General features: G+C 48.0%; 1 protein-coding gene across 3 annotated transcripts in view; it reads right to left on the bottom strand.

The window, feature by feature from the left end:
• The window catches only part of LOC119382355 (ruvB-like 2), a 240933-nt gene that overhangs the window by 125779 nt on the left and 91751 nt on the right, over positions 1–23403 (bottom strand). For all 3 annotated transcript variants that reach the window (XM_037650049.2, XM_037650053.2, XM_037650052.2), the window contains exons 7-8: positions 20049–20266; positions 2139–2472 (exon numbers count right to left, since the gene is read on the bottom strand). In XM_037650049.2, the coding sequence (XP_037505977.1) occupies positions 2139–2472; positions 20049–20266 (552 nt within the window). The remainder of the gene's footprint in view (positions 1–2138; positions 2473–20048; positions 20267–23403) is intronic.

Raw genomic sequence — 23403 nt, 5'->3', positions numbered from 1 at the left:
TGTCGCTTTGGCTCGTGGTCGGCACTGACGTCTGCAACGTAGTCCTCATCTTGTAGCTCACCCATGATGGCGAACATCATCGTCCGCACTGACGAACTCGTCGAATGTCGATAGCTCCCGGGAACTCTGCCAGCTCGCTCCAAACTTCGGCGGAAACACCTGCGGTGTCTTCAGTGCTGTCATCGGAATTTGGGGTGTCATCACCAGGCATGCGGAAGCCGGCATGCCTAAAGCTGTTCTGGGTCGTCTCCTTCGTGACATCTGCCCACGATCTACTCAACATAGAAGGAGCTCCGAGCAAGTCGATCTTAAGCTCCCTGCCGACACGAAGGTTCTGCAGCAGCCTCTCCACCAGGCGCTTCCGATAGCCGGCTTTCAGTGCGCGTATAACGCCTTGATCCAGTGGTTGCAGTACAGACGTAGTGTTTGGGGGCAAAAAACACAGCTCGATGTTGCTGAAGGTTGTACTGCAGTGGTGCGATGAACAATTGTCCACGAGCAGGCACACCTTGCGATTTTCGCCTACCAAATCGTCATTCCACGACGATAGCCACCTGCCAAAAAGCTTCCCGGTCATCCACACTTTTGAGTTTGTCCGGCAGGTAACTGGAAGCGACAGCGCATTTCGAAAACACCGCGGTGCCGTGCTTTTCCCGATAACCAGAGGTCGAAGCTTTTTCGATCCGTCTAAATTAGCTGCCAACAGCACGGACACACGAGCTTTGTTTGCCTTGCTGCCGCAAGTCTTGTCGCCACGACACGCAAGTGTCTTGTTTGGCAACATTTGCCAAAATAGAGCGGTTTCATCCGCATTGAAGATATCTTGGGCTTGATATCTTGCTGCGATATCTCGCCAGTTTTCCTCGAGCCATTTGTCTACGCTGTCCAAGTCCGCCGCTCTGCTTTCACCTGTAACAGCTTTGCCAACGATGTCGTGCCGTTCTTTGAACCGTTGGAGCCAGCCTGAACCGCCTTGGAAATCGTTCCTGCCAAGCAGGAAAGCAAGGTCCTTGGCTTTCTGCTCGATCATAGGGCCGGACACCGGGATGTTTCGCGACCGAACGTCCACAAACCATTTGTAACCAGCCGCTTCAACATCTTCGTACACAGCAGTGCGCACACGTCGGGCGCCATGGGCACCTGGCCTTTTGTTCGACTTGGCCCTGATGTCTGCCTTGTTCTTCAGGATAGTACTCAAGGTGCTCCTTGGAATTTTGCACGCAGCGGCGACATCGGGCTTCTTTTCACCGCGCTCGACCCGATTTATGATTTCGAGTTTCGTGGCAAACGGCAAATTCTGCCTCTCTGCACAAGCCATGACGACAGCGCGCCAATAAAGTTCACAGAGCACCAACAGGCAACACCGCCAGCACGGACCACGCTGAATGAGGATTCGAGGAAAACAGGCAGCAGCAGGCACACAAACATAAAGAAAGAAAAAATGGCACTCACTTCTACCGCCTCCGCGCCTCGGAGAAAGCACGACGGCCTCTGATTGGCTCTAAGCGCTGCGAGCGGGCCAGGATCATTTCTTGCAGGGGGGTGTTCGCCCGTGCACAACCGGGTCTAAACCACTTTTTCTAGGGTGGCGCCGGCAGTTTTCCCCGCCACTGCGAGGGAAAGCCAACTTGCTGGGCCACTTTTGAGGCACACGGAGTTTGATATATCGGTTGTCGTTGCTATTTTCGTTCGATGTAACAGTAACTTTTGCTATATATTCTCAATGTAAATTTACCGTGTTTAGAAATTGTTCGATATATGGGATAATTTGATATAAACGGGTTCGATATAGTCGGGCTCGACTGTACTACGCAGTCATCCTCCCTGTCCCTTCAGTTGCTGATGGCTATGCGTCACCCTCGGGTTATCGTAATGGAGCTGATGCAACAATCGGCATGTGCCCACAGAAGAAGATGACAAAGACTAGTGCTGTTTACAGACCATGCAGCGCTTGACCGTGTGGTCACTCTTCATCAATACACTTCAATAAACCTCGTCACAGAGGTTCAAATTAAGGAGTGTTTTTCCCCTTCCAATGCATACCACTTTGCTGGGACCTGTTCGCATCATGCACGTCTATATGTAAGAGGTTAACTGTATTTTGTGAATTTACAACTTGTAAAAGCATTGGCTATCACCTGATGCGCAGTATGTGCTTGACCTCCCGTTCCTGGTAGGGTTGTGTGGCAATGATGACCAGCCGGTCGAGCAGGTCAATGGGGATACCGTGGGGGCTCTGATAGTTGGTGCCTCGGATGCGCGTCAAGCCCCGATTGGTGGCCATCACCAGCACTGGTGCCAGGTCACTCTCCATGGCCCGATTGAGGAATGAGAAGCACTCCATGTCCAGCATGTGTACTTCATCCACAAACAGCACACCGGGCACGATGTCGGCCTTGCCTTCCTCGCGCCACTCGGCCACCTTGGCATTGATCTGCTCCCGAACCTCAGCCTTGATCTCCCCCGTGTCACCTGCGTGCAGCGCCTTTTCAGCAGTGCATTGTAGCAGCACTGTCATGAAATACACTGTTGCGTGCTGAAATAACACCCTCATAACTAACCAATGATTGACCCATTATTGGAATTTACATAAAGCAACTGTCACAAAAATTTGAACAGTGGAGCTGTTCTATGGGATGGGCCTGACGACAGTTTCCAGATACAGTATAACCTCATTACAACAGGTAAAGGGAGTACGTAAAATACGTTACAACAGACTTTTATGTAAGCGCTGAATGGGTCTGTTATAACTGGAGAGAATTACGAGCAAAAAACGCGGTCAAATAACGGACTTATTTTTAATGGGAGACCAAAAAAAAAAATGCTTTCTGTAGCCCTTTTTCTATTTGATTCCAAAATATCTTAACTGAAAACTACGTAGAAGTGCTGTAAAAAAATTTTTGCATCGGCTGACTTGGCGAAAATTGCGGAAATAGCAAAAAAAAAAGTAATAATAAAACAGCGTTTTTCAAAGTTATATCTCGGCAACGGCGCGACTTGGCGCCACCATTTTGGCCTCGTCGTAAAGAGCATTTCTCCGTGTTCAAGTTCTCCGTTTCAGCTAGCTCCTCCATTCAGTAACAAGCATTCAAAAGCACATGTTTCAAGTTCAATTCGAGGCCTCCGATTGGCTGCTTCTGCCGTGTTGCTCCAGCACCTGCAAGCATGCCTCGCCATTGGTCCGATGCTTGCTTCGGGAGCGTCGTCTGCTGCTTGTGTGTAGGCAGCCTACATTTGCGCGCCTCCGTGCCTACGGAGGCGGGCACATATAGGCTTCCTACTTGTGCGTCGCGAGGTCGTGGCTGTCGAAAATTGCGCTACTTAGTGATGTGTTCGCACCTGTTCTGTATTCACGGCTCGATGATAATTTAGAATATAGTTACGCTTTAGTTGGGCAGCTGCAGGCGGAAGCTCAATCATCAGATTACGATGGCACGCCACACTCGTCGTGAGCATTGCAGACGTGCGACAACTTTTTGTACTTGCGATCGAGCATGACATATTTTGACACATCAGGCATTGCGGCCACGTACATTGCGGCCAAGCTTTCTGCTCAAAGTCGTGGCTAGGCCTAACTCCGCTCAAGGTGCCAATGTACAAGACAACTCCGAACTTTGGGGGCAAAAACATCGCGCTAGCGGACATGCGAAAACGAAGAAGCCGCAGTGTCCTTCGTTGTAAGCAACGAATCACATCGTCCGCTGGCTCCTCAGAACCACGGATGGGCATTTCGCAAATTAGTAGTGGACCCCCAGGCCAAGCTCGCCGTTCAGCAACCACTCGGAGAAGCGGTGGCAGCAGCTAGCAATTTCGCACGTCAGCGTCCCAAAACGCAACACCAAGCATGCTGCGCGCAGATTTTTTGTCACTACAGCTAGGCATAACTGATCATTGACAGACCGGAGATCGGTGGCCTTTGTTCTTAAATCGGTACGTCGATATCCGGCGCACTGTTCCCGTCCTGCAAGTATGCCAAGCGATGTCTAATTTGGAATGTCCGTGGTAGAAAAGTCCGCTGTAAAGGGGTCCTGACCACCTTGCTGTCCTCACATTTTAGTCAATTATATCCGAATGTCCGTTGTACCAGAATCCGTTGTAAATGAAACTCAATCAATGGAACAGATAGGGAGGTTTGCATAACTGCTGCAAATTGGTCTGTAGTATCCAAATGTCTGTTGTAAGCTGATCTGTTGTAACGAGGTTATACAGTCAAATACGGATATATCAAACTAGAAGGGGATCACGAATTAGTTCGATATATGGAAAATTCGATATAAAAAAAATACAGGTCCCGAGACCTTACCAGTGGCGGACGATCACCTACAATCGGCGCATTCAAGAATGACAACTAATTTCGCACACACGATGCAACAGAATGTTTTATTTGCGTGAAAAAAAAAATCGCTTATCTTGGCCTGCTTCCTTATCTTCGAAATGATGTTGAAGACGCTGGCCTCGACCTTATCGAGGCTGTCCAGGTGTGACAGCCCGGTTCCCTTCATGTCGCCGCAACAACGGCGAATCAAGCCGAACGCTGCTGCCACTTCAGCGGTGGAGTACTACGCGCGTGTAGCCACCGCCTCGTCCGGACGATCTTCGTTGCCACTTGAGCTGTCAACCTGGGCATCCTGGGTCCCTGCGACCGCAGCTACAATGTCCTCGTCAGCAAGGCTCGCAACAGCCCGAATATTGCACTCCGCTTCCACGAAATTGTCCGCAGACACTTTGGGTGGTACGGCAGTCGGGAAGAGGGATGACAGCTTGCGAAACACGTCGTCCGTGCGCTCGTCGTCACAGTTTTCACCGGTTTCCGCAAATTCCGCCATCACGAAGCCTGCCTTCCAGAAGCAGTAAGACACAGGTCCGTCTTCACGTCTCGCAGGCGCCCGTCATCATTTGAATGGCACCAAGCAGGTCAACCTTCAGCTTGTTGCCCATGCGGAAGTTGACCAGCAGCCTATTAAGGAGTCGCCTCCTGTAGCCCACCTTGAAGGACTTAATGATGCCCTGGTCGAGCGGTTGCAGCTTTGCTGTCGTGTTGGCCGGCAGAAACTTCAGCTCGATGCTTTTGAGCTCGCAGGTGGTGTGGTGGGCCGAGCAGTTGTCCACAAGAAGGCAAGCGCGACGCCCCGACTTGATCAGCTTGACGTCCCACGCTTGCAGCCATTCTGTGAACAGCTGACGCGTCATCCACACCTTCTTGTTCGATGCATAGCGAACGGGGAGCTGCTTAGAGTTCTTGAAACAGCGCGGTGCCCTTGCATCACAAAGGGCTGGAGCTCCCGAGACCCATCCATGTTGGCTGCCAGCAGAACGCTCACGCGGACTTTACTCATTTTGCCACCGTGACACGTGCTACCCCGGACGTCGAGAGTCTTGCTTGGCAGCATTTGCCAAAATAGATTGGTCTCGTCGGTGTTGAAAATTTCCGCAGGTGAAAACTTCGCGGAGATTTTTGGCCACTCCTTTGTCATCCACTGCTGAATGTCCTGGCTGCTTACGGCTTCGCTTTCGCCAGAAATGGTTTTGCCGACGATGTTGTAGGTTGCTTAAATCGGTGAAGCCACCCGGTGTTGTCGGCGAAACTGTCTTCATCGAGTGCAGCGGCAAACCATTTGGCCTTAGCCATCAGCATTGGGCCATCCACAGGAAGGTTCTTCGTGAGCACTTCTAAGAATCAGGCATAGAGGGCCTGTTCTACTTTCCCGTGGGCAGGAGCGTGCACACGACAGGCTCCTGACGTTCGCAGCTCTGCCGCCTTTGCCTTGATATCTGCCTTGTTGCTCAGCGGGGTGCTCAGGGTATCTGCCTTGTTGCTCAACAAGGTGCTCAGCATGCTCCGTATCGATGTGCTCCGATCCGATCCGATCCCGACGTGCTCCGATCCCGATGTCGTCCGCCACCGCCAAACTTTTTTCGCCCACCACAACACGCTGTATGGCTTTCAACTTCGTCGCAAAGTCAAGGTTCTTGCGCTTCTTGACACTGGCCATTGCTACATGAGCAGTCAAAAATTCAAGCCATCTGCAGCGCCTTTGCAGAGCACGCACAGCAGGCACGAAAAGAGGAATGCGGTGGTACACGACAACTCACGGAAGTGGACTCCGCCAACAAAGCGCTTGCGATCAATCGCGATGGCGGCAATCGCTACCCGGGCTACCTGCAAGGGCAGCAGCGATGTACGAAAGGCGCGAGCTGTGGTTGGCTGAGCAAATACGAAAGGCACTGGCTGTGGTTGGCTGATCAAAACTCACAAAACAGAAAAAAAGGCGAAAGGAGGAAGCCACCGGCTCCTTTGTTCCTGCTCTCCGAGCCGACGGTAACACGGAGAAAGCACGAGAAAGAGTGAGAGAAAAAAAAAAGCCGTTCCGCAAGTTGGAGAATGCGCCCAACAGGAGTACAGTCTGAGCCCTCTCGCCCTCACGTTTTTCAGGCGTATCAGGTGTCGGCGGAGGCGCGGTGCCACGAAGGTCGCGGGGCGCAGCGAGTGCCGAAGCACGCCTTCCAGCTCGTGTAGTGTTCGATATATCCGATGGTGGGTAAAAATACCGTTCGATATAAACGTGCGAATTTCTATACTTTTACAGAGGATTTTCAAGGGGATAATTTACGAGTTCGACATAGCCTGAAAATTTGATGTATGTGAGTTCGATATATCCGTGTTCGACTTTACTGTATTCATCTTTCTGTAGATAAGCGATGTGCACTTTGTAGATGCTGCATGTGGCGGATGACGATGAAGAATTATGACTGAGCACTTTGCAGTATGTGGGAAGCTTTAAACTGTAGAAAAAATTTTTTAGCGCTGCAAAGTTGAGGACGAAAAAACATAAACAACACAGACGAAGCGCATCTAACAACTGAATTTATTGAAACAAGAAGGTCAAAAAGGAGAGGAAGAAAGGACGTAACATACGAAAGAAAGGGCACTGTAGGCAAACCACGCATGAGCCAAGCATCGGTGCTATCTATGCAGTGAAACACGTGCATAAATCTAATTCAAACTTTACGTTATTTCCTGCTTCTTGTCTGTATCACAGAAGTCACTTATGCTCCGATTACATTTATATTTGTGTCGCTAAACATGCCACTTGTCTTTCTGTGAGTGCTATAGATGGGGAGCTAACGCATGCGCCAAACTTCCCCGACATCATACGTAAGCTTCAATGATAGTTCTGTTTTCGTCCTTGCTGTGCGCCACAATGGAAGTGTCCCTGAAATTTGGGTTACATTTACAATTAGAGCAGTGCTGAGCGAGATTCCCTTCGATTGCAACCCTACTACACAAATTCTTGTGTTCCTGAAGCCTTTTGTTCAGGCACCTGCCCATCTGCCCAATGTAAGGTGCCCCACAGGTTAAAGGAATCCTGTACAGTAGAACCCCGCTGTTACGTTCCTCACTGCTGCGTTTTCACAGCTGTTATGTCGTTTTCCGCCGGTCCCGACATAGCTCCCATACGATACAATGTATTGGGAACCCCGCTGTTACGTCGTAACTGTCGGATTGTTCCCGTATGATACGTCACGAAGTGCGCTCGGAGCCGACCGAGTGACTACCAAAGAGAGCGGCCATGGTGCATTTTCACGCAGCTTGGCCTCGTTTGACCGTAATATTAGCTGCATGAGAGGCGCAAGCAACAGAATCTTTCAATTGATGCAAACAAAAGCATGGCCTTCGAGATTCAAATTGCAAAGATGGCGTCTATGACGTAACTGCTCGCGAAAGCAAGGCCTTCGAGATTGGCGTTTACTATTGACAAAAGCATAGCCTTTGAGATTTGTATTGCACAAACATGGCGTGTATGACATAATTGCTTGCGAAAGCAAGGCCTTCGAAATTGGCATTCACTTCTGCCATCGCGTTGGTGTAGACTCATCATCATCGTTATTTGTCGGAGAACGGGAGGAGTTCGAGCTGGTTGGAGCTCGCATGGTCGTGCGTGCGGTTCGCGGTCGGACTCGCCGCGCTGGTCGTGATTGCGTGTGCTTAGTTCTTTCATGCCTACAGCTGTTGGTGTTAAAAAAATCACATACGTTGATTACATTTCTGTGGATGAGGCCGTCCTTAGCTTCGCGTTTCTATCCATCGACTAGATCGCGGTTAAGCGCGCCAATTTTCGTGCTGCTCGTAAGAATTGAAATAAAATTCTGTACCACTAAATATTTTGCCGTTTTTCCTGTTTTTCGTCTCTTACGTTTCCCGTCTCTTACGTTTATTTTCTACGGTCCCTTCAAAAACGTATCAGCGGGGTTCTACTGTATACAACTCCTACCTTGCACTCTACAAATTTTTTGACGTGTCTGACACAACATTCTGCATCTCGGGCGTCGTCCGAGATGCAGAATGTTGTGTCAGACACGTCAAGATGCAGAATGTTGTGTCAGACACGTCAATTTTTTCTACAGTATGTTCCAACTAGCCCCCACCCAAGCTCTTCTGAAGCTTCAAACCACACACTCGCTGTACCACTAGTATTGTGTGATACCTGTTTGTTATTTTACTCTTCTGCCATGCTATATTACATAGGTTAATGCGATTCCTTGCCCGTGACGCCTGTATAGGGTCTTTTTGCAAATGAGTTTCAAGCACCAGCATGGCTCTGTGGTAAAACACTCGACTGCGACGCAGAGAACCAGCTTTCAAATCCCATTCTATCCTGAAAGAACGGGCGCCATAGTGCTGCACTCTAAAACGGAGTACTTGGTATTATGTTTCTCAAACCCCCTTCCTAACATATGATTTTTTAAAATAATTTCCGTTGTGATAATGCAAACTCAACTTTGCTATTTTACTAAATCGTAAGTAGAATTTTTGTTACGGTATACTCTAGGCATGCTCAGATTATTTTACCTTTCTGCTCAACATAACCGTAAACTCACATGGAATGTAGATATGTAAATAGTAGCAATGACGCAGACAGCAAAAAAATATGAATAAAGCTGCGAAGGAATTTAGGAGGAGGTTACAAAAGACATATTCAGTGATGCTACCGAGGACTTCTGATTTGGAGCAATTTTTGGAGCAGCAGAATTTCCGTTTTGTAGCACTTTGGAGCAGCAAAATTTTCATCTTGGAGCACTTTGGAGCAGATGATTTTGCATCTGAGAGCACTTTGGAGCAGCGAATTTTACATCCTGGAGTGCAATACAGAAGCATATTGCATTAACATTCAAGCACCTGAGTATTATTATGGGGCTCTTATGAAGGCTAGAAATATTTCGATTCATTGCAAATCTCATGGAAAAAATCATCTCAGGAGCATAGGCGTGCGCACAGGGGGGGCAGCCCCCCCCCCCAATCACCTAAGAAGGGGGGGGGGGGGCGTAAAATCTGCCCCGTACATTGACTCTTGCGATAGCAATTATATGGACACTCTCGGCGGATTTTTGCCGTCGCCGTTGCCGTAATTTTCCGTATAAAGTCCAAATTAATAACATCACCACGCGCATTCTAGCTGCGGGTGAGAGCTCGCGAGCGCTGGCGACGAACGCGGCTGAAGCGCAGATTAAACTAGCCGGCCGTCTGTCTTCGTCGCACGGACAGCGCATGCCTTCCCGCGTGCGGGCCTGCCGTCGATTGCTCATCAAACAGAGAGGAAACGCCCCGCCCGTCTTTCGTAAGGAGCATGAAGGGACGCCAGGGGAGAGGAAGGGGGGGGGGGCATCGTTCGAAGGGCGCAGTCGCTTGTGCGCGCGCTATCTCGAGGCATCAGGAGACGGCTCGTAAACTTGCTGTGCTCTCAACGCTTACTTCGCGTTTAGAGAACTCAGAGCAAGAAAACGCTTCGGTTCCTGGAGGGGCCATATTCCCTTAAACGAGCGTTTTGTTGAGTTACGCGAGATCGGATCCAAAAGAGTTAACTGCTAGTCTTACTTCGTTTCACAATACAATTTTTTGGTATCGCATTCATTGCTTCACTCTTAAGCGAAACTGAGTTTTTTTAACCGTTAGCTATTGACCCCCGAAAGCGAGGGGTGGTCGTGTAACATGGCGTAGCCGCTTCACTGTGGGCCGTCAGCGACGGGCGCCCGCTACTGACAGCTGCGCATTTGAGGCTGCTCCGACCAGGAGATATGATTTTACTAATGAGATGACATTTTTAAAAAAGCAAGCAAAAAATTCGAATTGGAACCCTAGCACAGTGAGCTCGAAAGGGCAGGGCCTTTTAGGGGGTATTTACCGCAGAGTGATTACAAACTCGGACGTGCTGGCGGAAGGAATTACGAAAAAGCTGTTCTGGATGAAGATCCATGGATAAAGTATATCTGAGGAAAAGTGTCAACGCGTTTCCACCGTTCGCGTGCTCTTCCATAAACGCGAAGCAAGGAAAATTCGATATTGTCCCATATATCTACTGCGAGCGATCCCAGATTTCATTCCGCGATGTCCGGAAACAGAAGTGACAGACATTTTAGCGGCACTCATGTAGTTATTATTACTGAACATTGCTTTCCTTACGTGCCGTGCGACGCTTGAAACGAGCTATCAGCAGCGTTTCTGGAACTGACGACGTCCGCCGATGAATCGCCGTCGCACTTTCTCGCTACCGATAGGCCTAGACGTCACGAGCCCCTGCGGAGAGCACGTTTTGCTGTCGAGCTGACTTGCAGAACAGAAGCTGCGTCGGCACCGTGCATGACATCGTGGCTTACTTCGAACGCACGCGCGAGCGCGATTTATTCAGCGGAAGAATTCTTGGTCCATGATTGCGACTTTATTGGCAGCCCCCAGATCGAGCTGCACATGTTCTGACGCGCCGGCGGTGCGATTGCCGGTGACAGACGCCCCCAAACCCGAGACTTTGGCGCAGTTTGGCGCAAATTTCGTCGATATTATCAGGATGGCGCAGTAAATACAATTTGGCGCACTTTTGGCGCAGTTGGCGCAGGAGTGGAATCACTGCATATTACAGTAAACAGACGAGCAATACCTATACACAAGCACAAGTAATGTGTGGGATGCAAACGGAGGACAGCATAGACAGCACTTGTGCTAACAACATAATAATCATTAAAATAGCTTCTTGAATAATTTAACAGGAAGAACAAAGATACAGTATGGCAAAATATATTTTGTTACGTAAATGCTTTTTCTATTGCATCTAGCGTCGGCACCGGTGGTGCGGCGGTTGCGAGGATCTAATTTGCATATAAGTGAATCTTATCGTATGTGAGAGAAGCTTACAACCACAAGATCTTTCAAATCACTGATGTGTGAAAGCAACAAAGCCCCACACGAGACAACTTTGGATAACAACACAATAGCAGCATAAGAATTTGAGCACAAGGCCGCACGCATCGTAGTACGCAACAAAGTGCTGTCGCTACGAACAAATGTCATCCCACCGACATAACTAAAAAAAAAAGAACATCGAAACAACAAAAGGTCCGCTGTACGCCGACGTTGGCGCACTTGTTGTTGAGGTGGCTCGAGAGCCATCCCGTGAATGCTCCACCAATGGGGACGCGTATACCAAATCGCCTGTGATCGCTAGAGCGCTCTAGCGGAAACATAAAAGGATATCGCAGTTTTGTTTTATTCTGGTTGCTTAGTGGCAGCAGTAGCCGCATAAGAAGAAGAGTTCAGCAAACATTCATTGTTTCGCACCGTGGTGTTTCTATAGCAGTATCTTGTATCTTAAAATACATGATACATTGCTGAATGTATCGGAAATACAGATACAGATACTCGTTTTGCGAGACATATCACAATGCAGATCCAAGGTACTCAAAGAGTGTCTAAGGTAGTACAGTAGAACCTCGTTGATACGTTCCCGCTTAGTACAATTTCCCGGCTCCTATGCTCGAAATCGCGAAAATTAAAAATAATTCAATACAGCTGTGTGTGAATACGTTCCGCTTAATACGTTACCGGAAAATGCGATTATTCGGCAGCAATGTTCAACAATGAGGAAAACTGCGGTCGTATGATACGTTTTGTACTCAGAAACTCTCATTCAGGTGTGCAAAAAAGGCCCTCTCGTGTACTTGTGAAGCGCTAAGTGGCAGACAGCCACCGCACGGCAGCAGCGGCTTCTCCGTAGTGCCTTTCCTCCCTCCGCACTTTCACTGCCTTGCTCAATTGTCCCCTCCGTGTCTTCTCCGAATTGCTCGATCACCACTCTCTGTCAATGACACACCGACCCGAAGGCAGGCGGCGATGCTAGCCATCAAAATCTTCAAACGGCTTTCAAAAAAAAAAAAGTATTTTCTGTAGCACTTGGCACGATTTTGCGGAGCATTGCAAATCCTTCATCCGTAGCACGGTACATAGATGCACACTCGTTCCACACTCACACCTCATGGCCACAACAACAGCCGGGGGAACTAACAATGCGGCCCAAAGAATGGAGGCTGTCACCCCTCCGCCCCTCCAGTCTGCCACGGTTCGGTACAAGACCTATCGAAACGCACATGCCGCCGCCGCTGCACAACACACCACGGCACGTAACCATAGCAACGCCGCCATTGTGCCCAGTGAATATGGCCGATAATTTCTCCCACGCTTTTCTCCTTGAGCGCGTTTGTTTTCGGGTTGCTCCGTTCGGCGCAATTCCAGTCGGCGGTCAGCTGCCAGAAATATTTGTTCTTGAAGATATCTGGGAGGTTTCTGGTTATCAGACGCCAAAATGAGACGATGCGCGCTTACCGCCATCTTTGTGAGGACTAGACAGATCGCAATGCGGGCGCTTGGGGACTTGACCTTCAGTTGCCATTACGCTGAGCGTTATCCTTTAAAGCCCGTTCCGCCATGCGATATGGTGCAATTACGAGTGATGGCGAACAAACCAGTGCATGTCTCAAGTTAAGACAGAACGCAAACTGATCAGCACGAATGTGCAACGTAGTATGTGATAGCCGCGAGGAGCTGTCGCTTTCGGGGACGCTCATCACTTTCACGAGCTTTCGCATATCGTGTTGTACCGCAACTGTTACGTGCACTGCGAAGAGTTGAGTTTGTTAAGCCTTTAGGGGGGCGGCAGTTTTCTTCACGGACGAGGCAAGTCGCGCGTGATCTTGCGAACGTACGTGATCGTATCCCAAATGCGTATGCTCGAGAATATCACTTCCGCTCTTCGGCAAGCTTAGCCCCATATTTCCAAGCGGCAATGCAGAAAGAACTGACGGTCATGTGCGCAAAGTTTTGTCTGCTGACACGGTGGTAGCGTTTCTTTACGTTTACACTGGTTGTCCCAGAGTTCAATTTTGCAATATTCGGGTCATCTCAGGATTTCAACACACGTGACTGTGCGCCGCGACGGTTTCGACCAGTGGCGGCGTGGGGGTCGTTTTGAGCCGGCGGCGGTGCACGCCGGGTACATCATAGGCGGCGGCGTCGTGGAAACCAAAACTACAAGTCCTAACAGCTATATTTCACTGCATCCTCTTTGCCAAACTGGCTGAAATTCAGGATTTCTAACACTAACGGCCGAGAAAACAGAATAGAGGTGTGTGCCGCGGTGGTTTGAAAGTCAGAGAACTGGAAAACATTTCGTAAATGTTGTTTTTCATATCCTACATATTGAAAATAAAAAAAAGAAGGGGGGTGGGGTACTTATCTCAAGTCAAGTACAGTGTAGCAGTAATTTCTGGCATTTCACGTACCGAGACCCCGACATGAGCATGAGGCACGCCGCAGTGCACTGCTCCAGAAGTTTCGACCAACTGGGGTTCTTTGACGTGCAGTGCCGCTGGCATCGCATGCATACAAGGGCCTCTTCCATTTAGCGTCCGTCATAATGCAAGTACTGCGGGTCGGATCGAAGACGCGTCTGTCAAGTCAGCATCAGAGCACCGTGCCGCGGTGTCTACGCGTAGTGAAGTGTGGCTCTCATCCTATTCGAAATTATCTTCCTGAATACCTTAACTGTACAACACGGGGAAAGAAGGCTGATCTGTCTGTAGAATTTGTGTGCGTGAAAGGTGCAACACTTCTTTCGTTCAGTTCGCGCAGTGGTGAAAACCTTCCGTGCCTGTGCATGACGGGAAAATAGCGGAAGAAGAGGAACGGTGGAGGAGGGGGTGTTATGCGCCCGATTGACAGATAATCTTGATGGTCTTTAGTGATGTCCTTAAGAGGGAACCAGCGAAAACACAAAGACAGCAAAAGGATAACAACCAGGCAGGACAAACGCTAGACTTACAACTAAATGTTTATATTTCGCTTCACAAATTTCACGTTCAATCTTATTTCTTCCTTTGCCAATGACACTCACTGATTTCAAATCAAGGGCGCAGCCACAGCCTTTGCAGTGTACCGTAATTTCGGTAGTGTACCGAATCGGCTTGTCATGCGGCCCTGTCTACATCGGTCAGACGGGCCAATGCAGATGCTTTAATGACAGATTGCTTGAACACCGAAATCTACTCCCCACAGGCACTGGTGGAAACTATAGTTTCCACCAGTTTCCACGTGTTACTTCTGCACTGCAAAGGCTGCAGGCTGCGCCCCTGATTTCAAATCAGTGAGTGTCATTGGCAGAGGAAGAAATGATTAAGATTGAACGTGACATTTGTGAAGCCTTCGAAAAAAAAAAAAACATAGCGAAGTGTTGTGTGAGTGATCGCTCGATCAGTTTTCCTTACAGATAAACAATTTGCGTTTCTAAATAGCGGGTGCACATGGCGTTGATATTTTGGTGTTTCGTGGAAATGGGCTGTCTGTACCACTTTGACAAGTTTCATGGCTTGTACTGTTAGTAGTGCAACTGTGGCACGGCTCACATAGCCTGCAAGAGTATGAAGTTGGGCATGTTGGTATTGCTTAACTGACCATGTAGCGCATAATTTGACATAGGAAAAGAGAAGGAACAAAGACGAGCGCTCGTCTTCGTCAGTCAGATAGCCTATTACGCATGTGCTGATGTGTGTGGGGGCTTTCTTCAATAAACATCTAGTTGTAAGTCCAGCGCTTGTGTTGGTTTCCTCTTCCAAATATTATGAACCAACTTGCCCAGCAAGCTACGTTAGTGATGTTTCGAACACGGTTGTGACAAGTCGTCACCTAGATCTAGGTAGTTGAATTTAGTCCGAGACAGAACACGGACGAAGGAAAGGCAGGAGATAACTCAGTGTGATATCCTGGCGTGGAGCATCGCACGGAATGCAGGACAAAGCGGAGGAAACACAAGACATTATATACAACCGCACTTTAGTGTTTGTCCGCATTGTCCTGTTCTTTATGGTGATCACCATCTCGTCCAACTGTCGACCTTGCTGAACCTGCCACCCTACATTGGGGATCCTTTCTGTTCCATTACAATATGTCGTGCATTTTGTCTATTGTCATTTTCCCTTTCATTCTTCATTAAAGGCTTAATCTCCATATGTTCCAGTTTCTTAAGTGATTTTTCCTAAATATATATATGCTTTAAACAGCTCTTGCTTATTTAGACTGCTGAGCAATGTAAGCGATTGCTTCCATCCGCATCGAATCAAAGCCCTCGCAATATAAGTTAACCCCGCCCGTCTCCATTCCTCCCCGCCCTTCCCCTTGGAGCTGCCGCTGTTCCTCGACTCGCTGTCACAGTCATATTTATTGTTATTCCAATACAGACTCTCCCCATTTTTTATTGCTCTTCAAAGCCCGCCTCATATAATACATTTTTGTGTGAGAGGGAGTAGACTTGTCAGCCAGAATATGTCGACAGTCCGAATTCACTTAACTCCAGTGAGTTCGAATTAACATTCCCCTTTATCTTGAATCCAACACTACCTTTCCAAATTATTGGGAGCATTTCGCAAGTTCTTGGGGCCCAGTGATTTAACTTGAAGCGGCAGGCAAATCAATTGCTGTGCATTTAGTATGCCAAGTGGGAAGGATTAAGAACCAAGTCTTTATTGGCGACAGAAGGTGCCAAATAAAGGTAGATGTACTGAAATGGCACGCCGATCGTGCCGAGAGAACCCGGCAGCGGCGGCGGCACAGCGAAACCGTCGGCACACACCTCTACATGTGAACACAACGTTATTTCCGGTCAGGACCGGAACTAGCTGGCTGACCTCTGGCTGCCAGCGAGTCGCCAGGTGTTCAAAAATCGAGGAGTCCTTCCGTGATTTATGAGAAATAAATGTTTTTTGCCCTTGCACCTAAATATAGGCTTGTCAGACTCAATTTTTACTGGATTTGAATCGTACGTTTACTTTCCGCGTTTTTTTTTTTCGGAAACTTATCAACGAGGTTCTATTGTATGGAAGATACGTGTATCTTTGATACTGCCCAGCACTGACTGAGACACACCAGCCACCATGGCGGGCCTAAGTGTGTGTCCCCGGGCACCTCCTCGTTACTGTTTGAAACGGCGTCCATTTTTGAATCGCTGTTTTGCAAAGGGTCAAAGCGAAAATGATTCGCGATGTCACGTATCCCAGCGATTCCAAGTTCCAGAATGTCATCTTCAACACTAGTTGACACTTTTGACGGCGACAATGCCGATGCTCGTCACCAGGCATGACTGAACGTGTGCACCTAGCAGACGAAATGTTAGCTGAGCCTCAATGTCACTCCTTTCTGTGGACAAGTGGACAGCCTGTCCAGGCCAGTCTGAAGGTGGCTGCGATGAAGCGCTGCCAGCGCTAAAAAATGGCAGGCTTGCCGGCCATTTTGAATCGTGCTAGGTACAGGTGATATAAATCAATAAAACAGATTCGTCCCTCAGTTGCATTTTGGGTCACGAACTACTAGGGGGTCAATAACTACTCGTGGATGCAAAAATCTTGACATGCGTAAATTTGATGTCAGTGGTCCTTTAAACTCCACAGGTGCGCCCATGAATCAAGGAAATCCAGCACACAACATATGCACAATGAGGCACAAAGCTTCCTAATATAGTAAGCACCTCGTCTTGATGCCATTACCACTCTGCATACAAGACATTTGCACCACACGGCAAGCACGCTGACATGAGCACTACGAATATTTCGATTTTGTCCATCACTGCGGCACGTTATGGTGCTTGACTTCTGACCCGAAAGACGCAGGTTCAATCCCAGCTGCGGCAGTCGTATTTCAATGGAGGTGAAATGCTAGATGTCTGCATACCATGAACCCGAGCTGGGCAAGATTATACGGAGCCCTCCACTACAGCATCTCTCATAGCTTGAGTTTCTTCAGGACGTTCCCATAAACCGATTCCGACTCATTCCAGCTGTGTTATCCATAGGATTCGTCGATGTTGTTTGGAGAGTGCAACAAATTTTTAGCACAGCGATGTAATATATGTCCCTGAAGTGCCAAGAAGAAACAACTATCGTTGGAGTAACTTTGCTGATGCGGAGGCTGACTATTTGCGCCATCACTCAGAAGACAGAAACTTGTGAAAAGATACCATCCCACTTTTCCGCCTTGCTGATGTGCATAGTGATACAGTCGCCGACGGATTTTTCGGACACCGAAAATTCGGACTTGATGGATATCTCGGACTTCATAAATGCACCATCAAGGTTCCCATAGAACTAATACATTTTCGAGACCAATTTTTTGGACTACATCGCTTGTTTCGAGCAATGCCGCTCGACCATCGGTCGACTTTGAAAGCCACCATGTTAGATTTTCCGTTGGCTTGGTCAAGTTTGGCTTCCAGTGGCCTGTAGCCTCCAAAACTAGGCGTCCATACAATCTTCGAGTTTCAGACGCCATGCCCGCTCTTCCTTCGCTGACACAACGCTTTAGGGGACGCTACTTTTTCTTTTTCAGTCACCCTTATCGTCATCATTTTTATGCAGGTAATTTTATTTTGCATTTGTTTTTTCTTAGTTGTCATTCTGCACGTGTTGGTGGTGTTCTAAAGTGTGTTTTTAAGACATCGTGCGTGCCCGATTTTCTCTGCTGTTGCGATTGCTCGGTGGTTATGATGCTCGGCTGCTGACCTGAAGCACGTGGGTTCGACTGCGGCCGCAGCAGAAGGCGAAATGCTGGAGGCCCGCGTACTGTTGCGTGCAGGTTAAAGAACTGCGTCATTAAATCCCACAAACCTACTAACTGATATGGTGTGTGTGTCTTCTTGTGTCCAGCTTCCAATTTTGTGCACGTGGCGCCATGGGGCCATCTCCTGTGCCTCCCGCAACGGTCGATCGCCAACGTGTTAACGACGTCACTGTAGCCCAAATACAACCAAATCCGCTCGTTCCCAAGCATGCATAGCATGAAGCAGGGCATCATTGGAGATTTTTTTTTGGTCGCTCTAATCCAAATAAAGTTCATTTTCAAGGCCTAACAACTTTTTGGGGCTATTTGATTTTTCGGACGATTTTGCGGTCCCCGCGAGGTCCAGAAAATCGGTCGGCGACTGTACGCAGAAAAACTGCTTCACTAACATTTTTTTTCTTTGCTGACAATGAATCCATCCACCAGAACCGCTGCCACATGTGCAACAGTGAATGTCGTCTGCTATATGGACCTCAATAGCATGTTTGGCATGCTCTCTGCTCGGTGGAGTATTTGCTCAAGCTATTCACGAATACTGCCAGTACTAACATATGGGATGGAAAATAAAGAGACTGACAAAGAATTTAGGAACCATGCAACGTGCCATACCACGAAAAATTATAGGCAAAACATTTACGAGACAGGAAGAGAGCAAAGTGGACTAGAGAACAGGCGTAGCTGACATTAAAGGGGCCTCCCAACACTTTTGAAACACCTATTTTTTATTTGTGGGTTGCATAAACCGATGGCTTGGGGTAATTTCAGCATAGGTCAAAGCACCAATACCGATTGATTTAATATTTTAATCCCAGAATGAAGGCCCTACATTGCTGGCGACCGCATCAGCATGCAGTGGCACTCACCAGAAATATTGCGAGTGGTAATGATGGCAAAGAGTGTAGGCCGACAATTGGATAAATGTAATGCTACAAGTACTTGTGGTACGGAATAAAAAATTTGATAATTATTCAGTTTTGTTTTTCTTTTCTGTGCTCTTTTCATTGAACGCCAAATAGATGCCTTTGTAACAGAAAAAGAGCACTACAGTCGACGACCGATAATTCGGACTCCACGGGGAACGTCAATAAGTCCGAATTATCAAATGTACGAAAAAACAAATGTGTCAGAAAATAAATACTTTTATTGACACTTCAGTGTCCCGGTGGCCGAAAAAAGTTGTCAATGCGTTGCTGCACGCACTTCCGCTTACGTGCAACCAAGTCCGCTTGTATCTCCGCCAGTGTGATGTGATCGCTCTACGATGACAAAAGAACAGCGAGGGCTCGAGACGAGACCCGTCACCGTATTACACTACGGTGACGGGCCCCCTCACTATTCTGATCACACTACGCTGACGGGCCCCCTTACTCTTACGATAGTTACTGCGCTGACAGGCCCCGTCACCGTAGTCACTGCCTTAGTGGCAAAACGCTTTACCGCAGACACATTCGACAGAATGGCGGCGATAGCAGCAATAGCAGTGCAGCGCGGGGATACAGGAACCGAAATGTAGGATGCCCGCAATGTCGATACGATTTCCCACAGTTGACCAGTGCCTCCAAGATCGGCATTTTCAATTACAAATCACTGAGGCCGTACTTTGTATAGTATGGCTGTCGGAGGAGACAATGGCTGGCGATTCGGCGTGCGTGACAGTCTCGGACAGGATCCAGATTATCGAATGTAGATCTGGCAGCTGTCCGAAATATCGGTCGTCATTATACATTACTACTATGGGATCATCGGCGGTGCCGTGCGACTGTCCGACTCACCGAGCATGTCCAAATTACCGGTGTCTGATTTATCGGTCGGCGACTGTACAACTATAAAACACAACAGAGGTGCTGACTGCCATTTCGCCTCTGGCTGTTTGCTTACGCGGGTCATTTCTTTACAGAGGGCTTCTCTCGCTCCCAGCTGCCTCGTTTTGCCCTGATCTCACACCTATGTAGCTCTTCGGGTAGCTGTACCGAATGCACAAAACCTGTGAAGAATAAGAAACAAGCTTGTGCAGTCCCGGGATGCTCAGTTGATAGGGGGCATCTGTGCTACACCACCCTTGTCGCTGCACAAATTTCCTGCAAGTATTGTGCAAGTATTGTTTGCATACACTCAAACTCACCCGAGAAGAGAGCCAGGAATCCGTGTGTTCGGCTGTTGATGACATCTATTTCATGGAGGGTGACAGTGTGCACGACCTCCTTGCGCTTTTGAAGTTCACCCTCAGGGCACTGAACAAACTTGGTCTGTGGTCCCATGGCGTCATAGTCTCGAGCACGCGTGAAGGAACGGCCCAGCTTGGTGATCTTGCCAGTGGCCTTGTCTATGGTGATGATGTCGCTGAAACAATGGCAACAAATTGCCAGTGGTATACAGTCAATGACAGCTTTTTCAGACATCCCTTGTTAAAGAAGACAAGCCTCAAGTTTCAGTCTGCCAATGCCCTGCCAGGCGGAAATTCTCCCTAGTGAATGGAAATGTAGCTTATCTTATCAGTCGGTACCTGGCACATGCATTCACAGACACCCTTATGGGTATCTTTCAGGAACACACAAAATAAGATCGCCTCCATTTCTCTGAGCTGCAGTAGTGGTGAAATGGTAGAGCGTCCACCTCTAGTGTGGGAGATACTGGGCCATTCCTATTATGGCCATCGGTACCATTCTAAAAGTGGATTCTAAATCTTTTGACTGAGCGAAGGATGGCTGTATGTATAATTGCACAAATACAAAAGGTCAGCCATTCAAATAATCAGTTGGCCAACCAAAGCACTAGCGCCAAAAAGGAAGCATGCTGCATTATAATCACGCATTCACTGCATCATGGGTCGTGACTGCACAAAAGGGAGGGCTTTAATCTCGACAATTTCAGTTATCAGCTTGGCCAAGTGATGCTGAGAATTGAGATGAAATACAATGGTAACAAATCTCCCATGTCCTATAGGCCTAGGCGCTACAGATGAACAATAATAATATAATAATTGTTGGGGTTTTACGTCCTAAAACCACAATACGATTACGAGGGACGTGGTAGTGGAGGGCTCCGGAAATTTCGACGACCTGGGGTTCTTTAACGTGCACCAAAATCTAAGTACACGGGCCTCGAGCATTTTCGCCTCCATTGAAAATGCAGTTGGGATTCGATCCCGTGACTTTCAGGTCAGCAGTTGAGCACCATAACCATTAGACCACCGTGGCGGGTTCCAGATGAACAAAGGCAATGAAAAATGCCTGCTGCATTGCAGCTATGTAAGGATCTGCCACAAACATTCCTGCCATCATGATTTAAGTAGCGCACTGACGGACGAGGACAGAGAAAAAGAAGGTGCACAACACGGGCGCTAACTCGCAACTGATTTTATTCGGAAGAACATGCTAATATAAAGGTGAAGAACAACACAAAAAAGGAACAGAAAACATATAAACTTTGTAATCATCTGCAGGTTCCGTTTAGGTATTAAAATTCCGCGTCACTTAGCGCGATAGATGGTAGACTGATACATTTATCTCCTTTTCTTTGAATGTGGAACGCTTCGATGACTTCTCTTGCCATCTGTTGTCTGTGACATGACAGAATCATAGTGTCGGCGAAGAATGGTGTGCAGCCGCATTGTTTGCAGTGGACGGCGAGCGAAAATGGTTTCGTGTCTGACAGTGAACGCTCATGCTCCCTAAGACGGATATTGACACACCTTCCACTCTGTCCAATGTATGATTTTCCGCATGATAATGGGATTTGATAGACGATGGCTTCTTTGCATTCTGTGTACTGAAACGTGTGATTGATGCCGCATTTGCCACGAACATTGCCTCTGTCTCCGATTTCTGTGTCAGTGCTTTTTTGTACTTTTGCGCACATGGATTCCAGTTTATGTGGGAAGGAAAAAACGACGTCAACGTCATAACATTGAGCCACGTTTTTCAAACCGTGAGCCACACGGTGAGTATATGGAATGACCGTGTACTTTTTGGCTCTCGTAGTCCGTTCTTCGCCGCCCCCCGGCAGTGAACCATTCGGCTTCAGCCGTTAGCGCATCTTTTGGCAGGCTTGCGCAATGGTGTGCTCCGGGAAACCGGCCTGCGAAAAGATGCGCTAACGGCTGAAGCCGAATGGTTCACTGCCGGGGGGCGGCGAAGAACGGACTACGAGAGCCAAAAAGTACACGGTCATTCCGTATACTCACCGTGTAGCTCACGGTTTGAAAAACGTGGCTCAACATTATGACGTTGACGTCGTTTTTTCCTTCCCACATAAACTGGAATCCATGTGCGCAAAAGTACAAAAAAGCACTGACACAGAAATCGGAGACAGAGGCAATGTTCGTGGCAAATGCGGCATCAATCACACGTTTCAGTACACAGAATGCAAAGAAGCCATCGTCTATCAAATCCCATTATCATGCGGAAAATCATACATTGGACAGAGCGGAAGGTGTGTCAATATCCGTCTTAGGGAGCATGAGCGTTCACTGTCAGACACGAAACCATTTTCACTCGCCGCCCATTGCAAACAATGCGGCTGCACACCATTCTTCGCCGACACTATGATTCTGTCACGTCACAGACAACAGATAGCAAGAGAAGTCATCGAAGCGTTCCACATTCAAAGGAAAGGAGATAAATGTATCAGTCTACCATCTATCGCGCTAAGTGACGCGGAATTTTAATACCTAAGCGGAGCCTGCAGATGATTACAAAGTTTATATGTTTTCTGTTCCTTTTTTGTGTTGTTCTTCACCTTTATATTAGCATGTTCTTCTGAATAAAATCAGTTGTGAGTTAGCGCCCGTGTTGTGCACCTTCTTTTTCTCTGTCCTCGTCCGTCAGTGCGCTACTTAAATCAGGATGGATCCGTACCAACTAGCTCAAGTTTCAATTCTCAAATATTCCTGCACAGTATATTCCAATAATGCAAATACAGTCGAACCCGTTTATAACTAACTCGAAAGTGCAGCAAAATCTGGTCATTATATCAGTAGTTCGTTGTAAATGGACTCGCCCTCAAAAACGTGCGCATAGTGACCAAGCCGTTTTTTCTTTCTGCGCATTTTCATTGAAAAGTGCTAACAACCCTTCCGGTGACAAGTTAAGCCTTTTCGATTTGTGAAGCGATGCCTGCTGCGTGCACGAGTGAATTAAACTGCCTTTGTAGTGAACTGACACCCGTTTCACAGAACCGCAGTACCACCGCGTGGAGCCGATCATCCCTGGATAGGTGCGTGCAGCGCGTCGCCTACTCGGCTCACGCCATCATTGCCGGGCCCCTTGCTATACAGGCGATCCCAAATATGCATTTAAGGCTTTAATTAAAGCACTGCAGGCCTTAACACAGTTTTTGGAAATCGTAAAAAGCGCGAACATGACGATTTGCTCGCTACATATACTAAAGAACAAGGCGACAACTTCTTCTTTTGCAAGTTACCGCACTTTATTTCGCAGGAAAATAGTCCGTAAACTTGTGTTGCTTCTTGCGCGCCG

This window comes from Rhipicephalus sanguineus, chromosome 2 (genome assembly GCF_013339695.2).
Source record: "Rhipicephalus sanguineus isolate Rsan-2018 chromosome 2, BIME_Rsan_1.4, whole genome shotgun sequence".
Lineage (NCBI taxonomy): Eukaryota > Metazoa > Arthropoda > Arachnida > Ixodida > Ixodidae > Rhipicephalus > Rhipicephalus sanguineus.
This window is presented reverse-complemented; position numbering and strand designations above follow the sequence as displayed.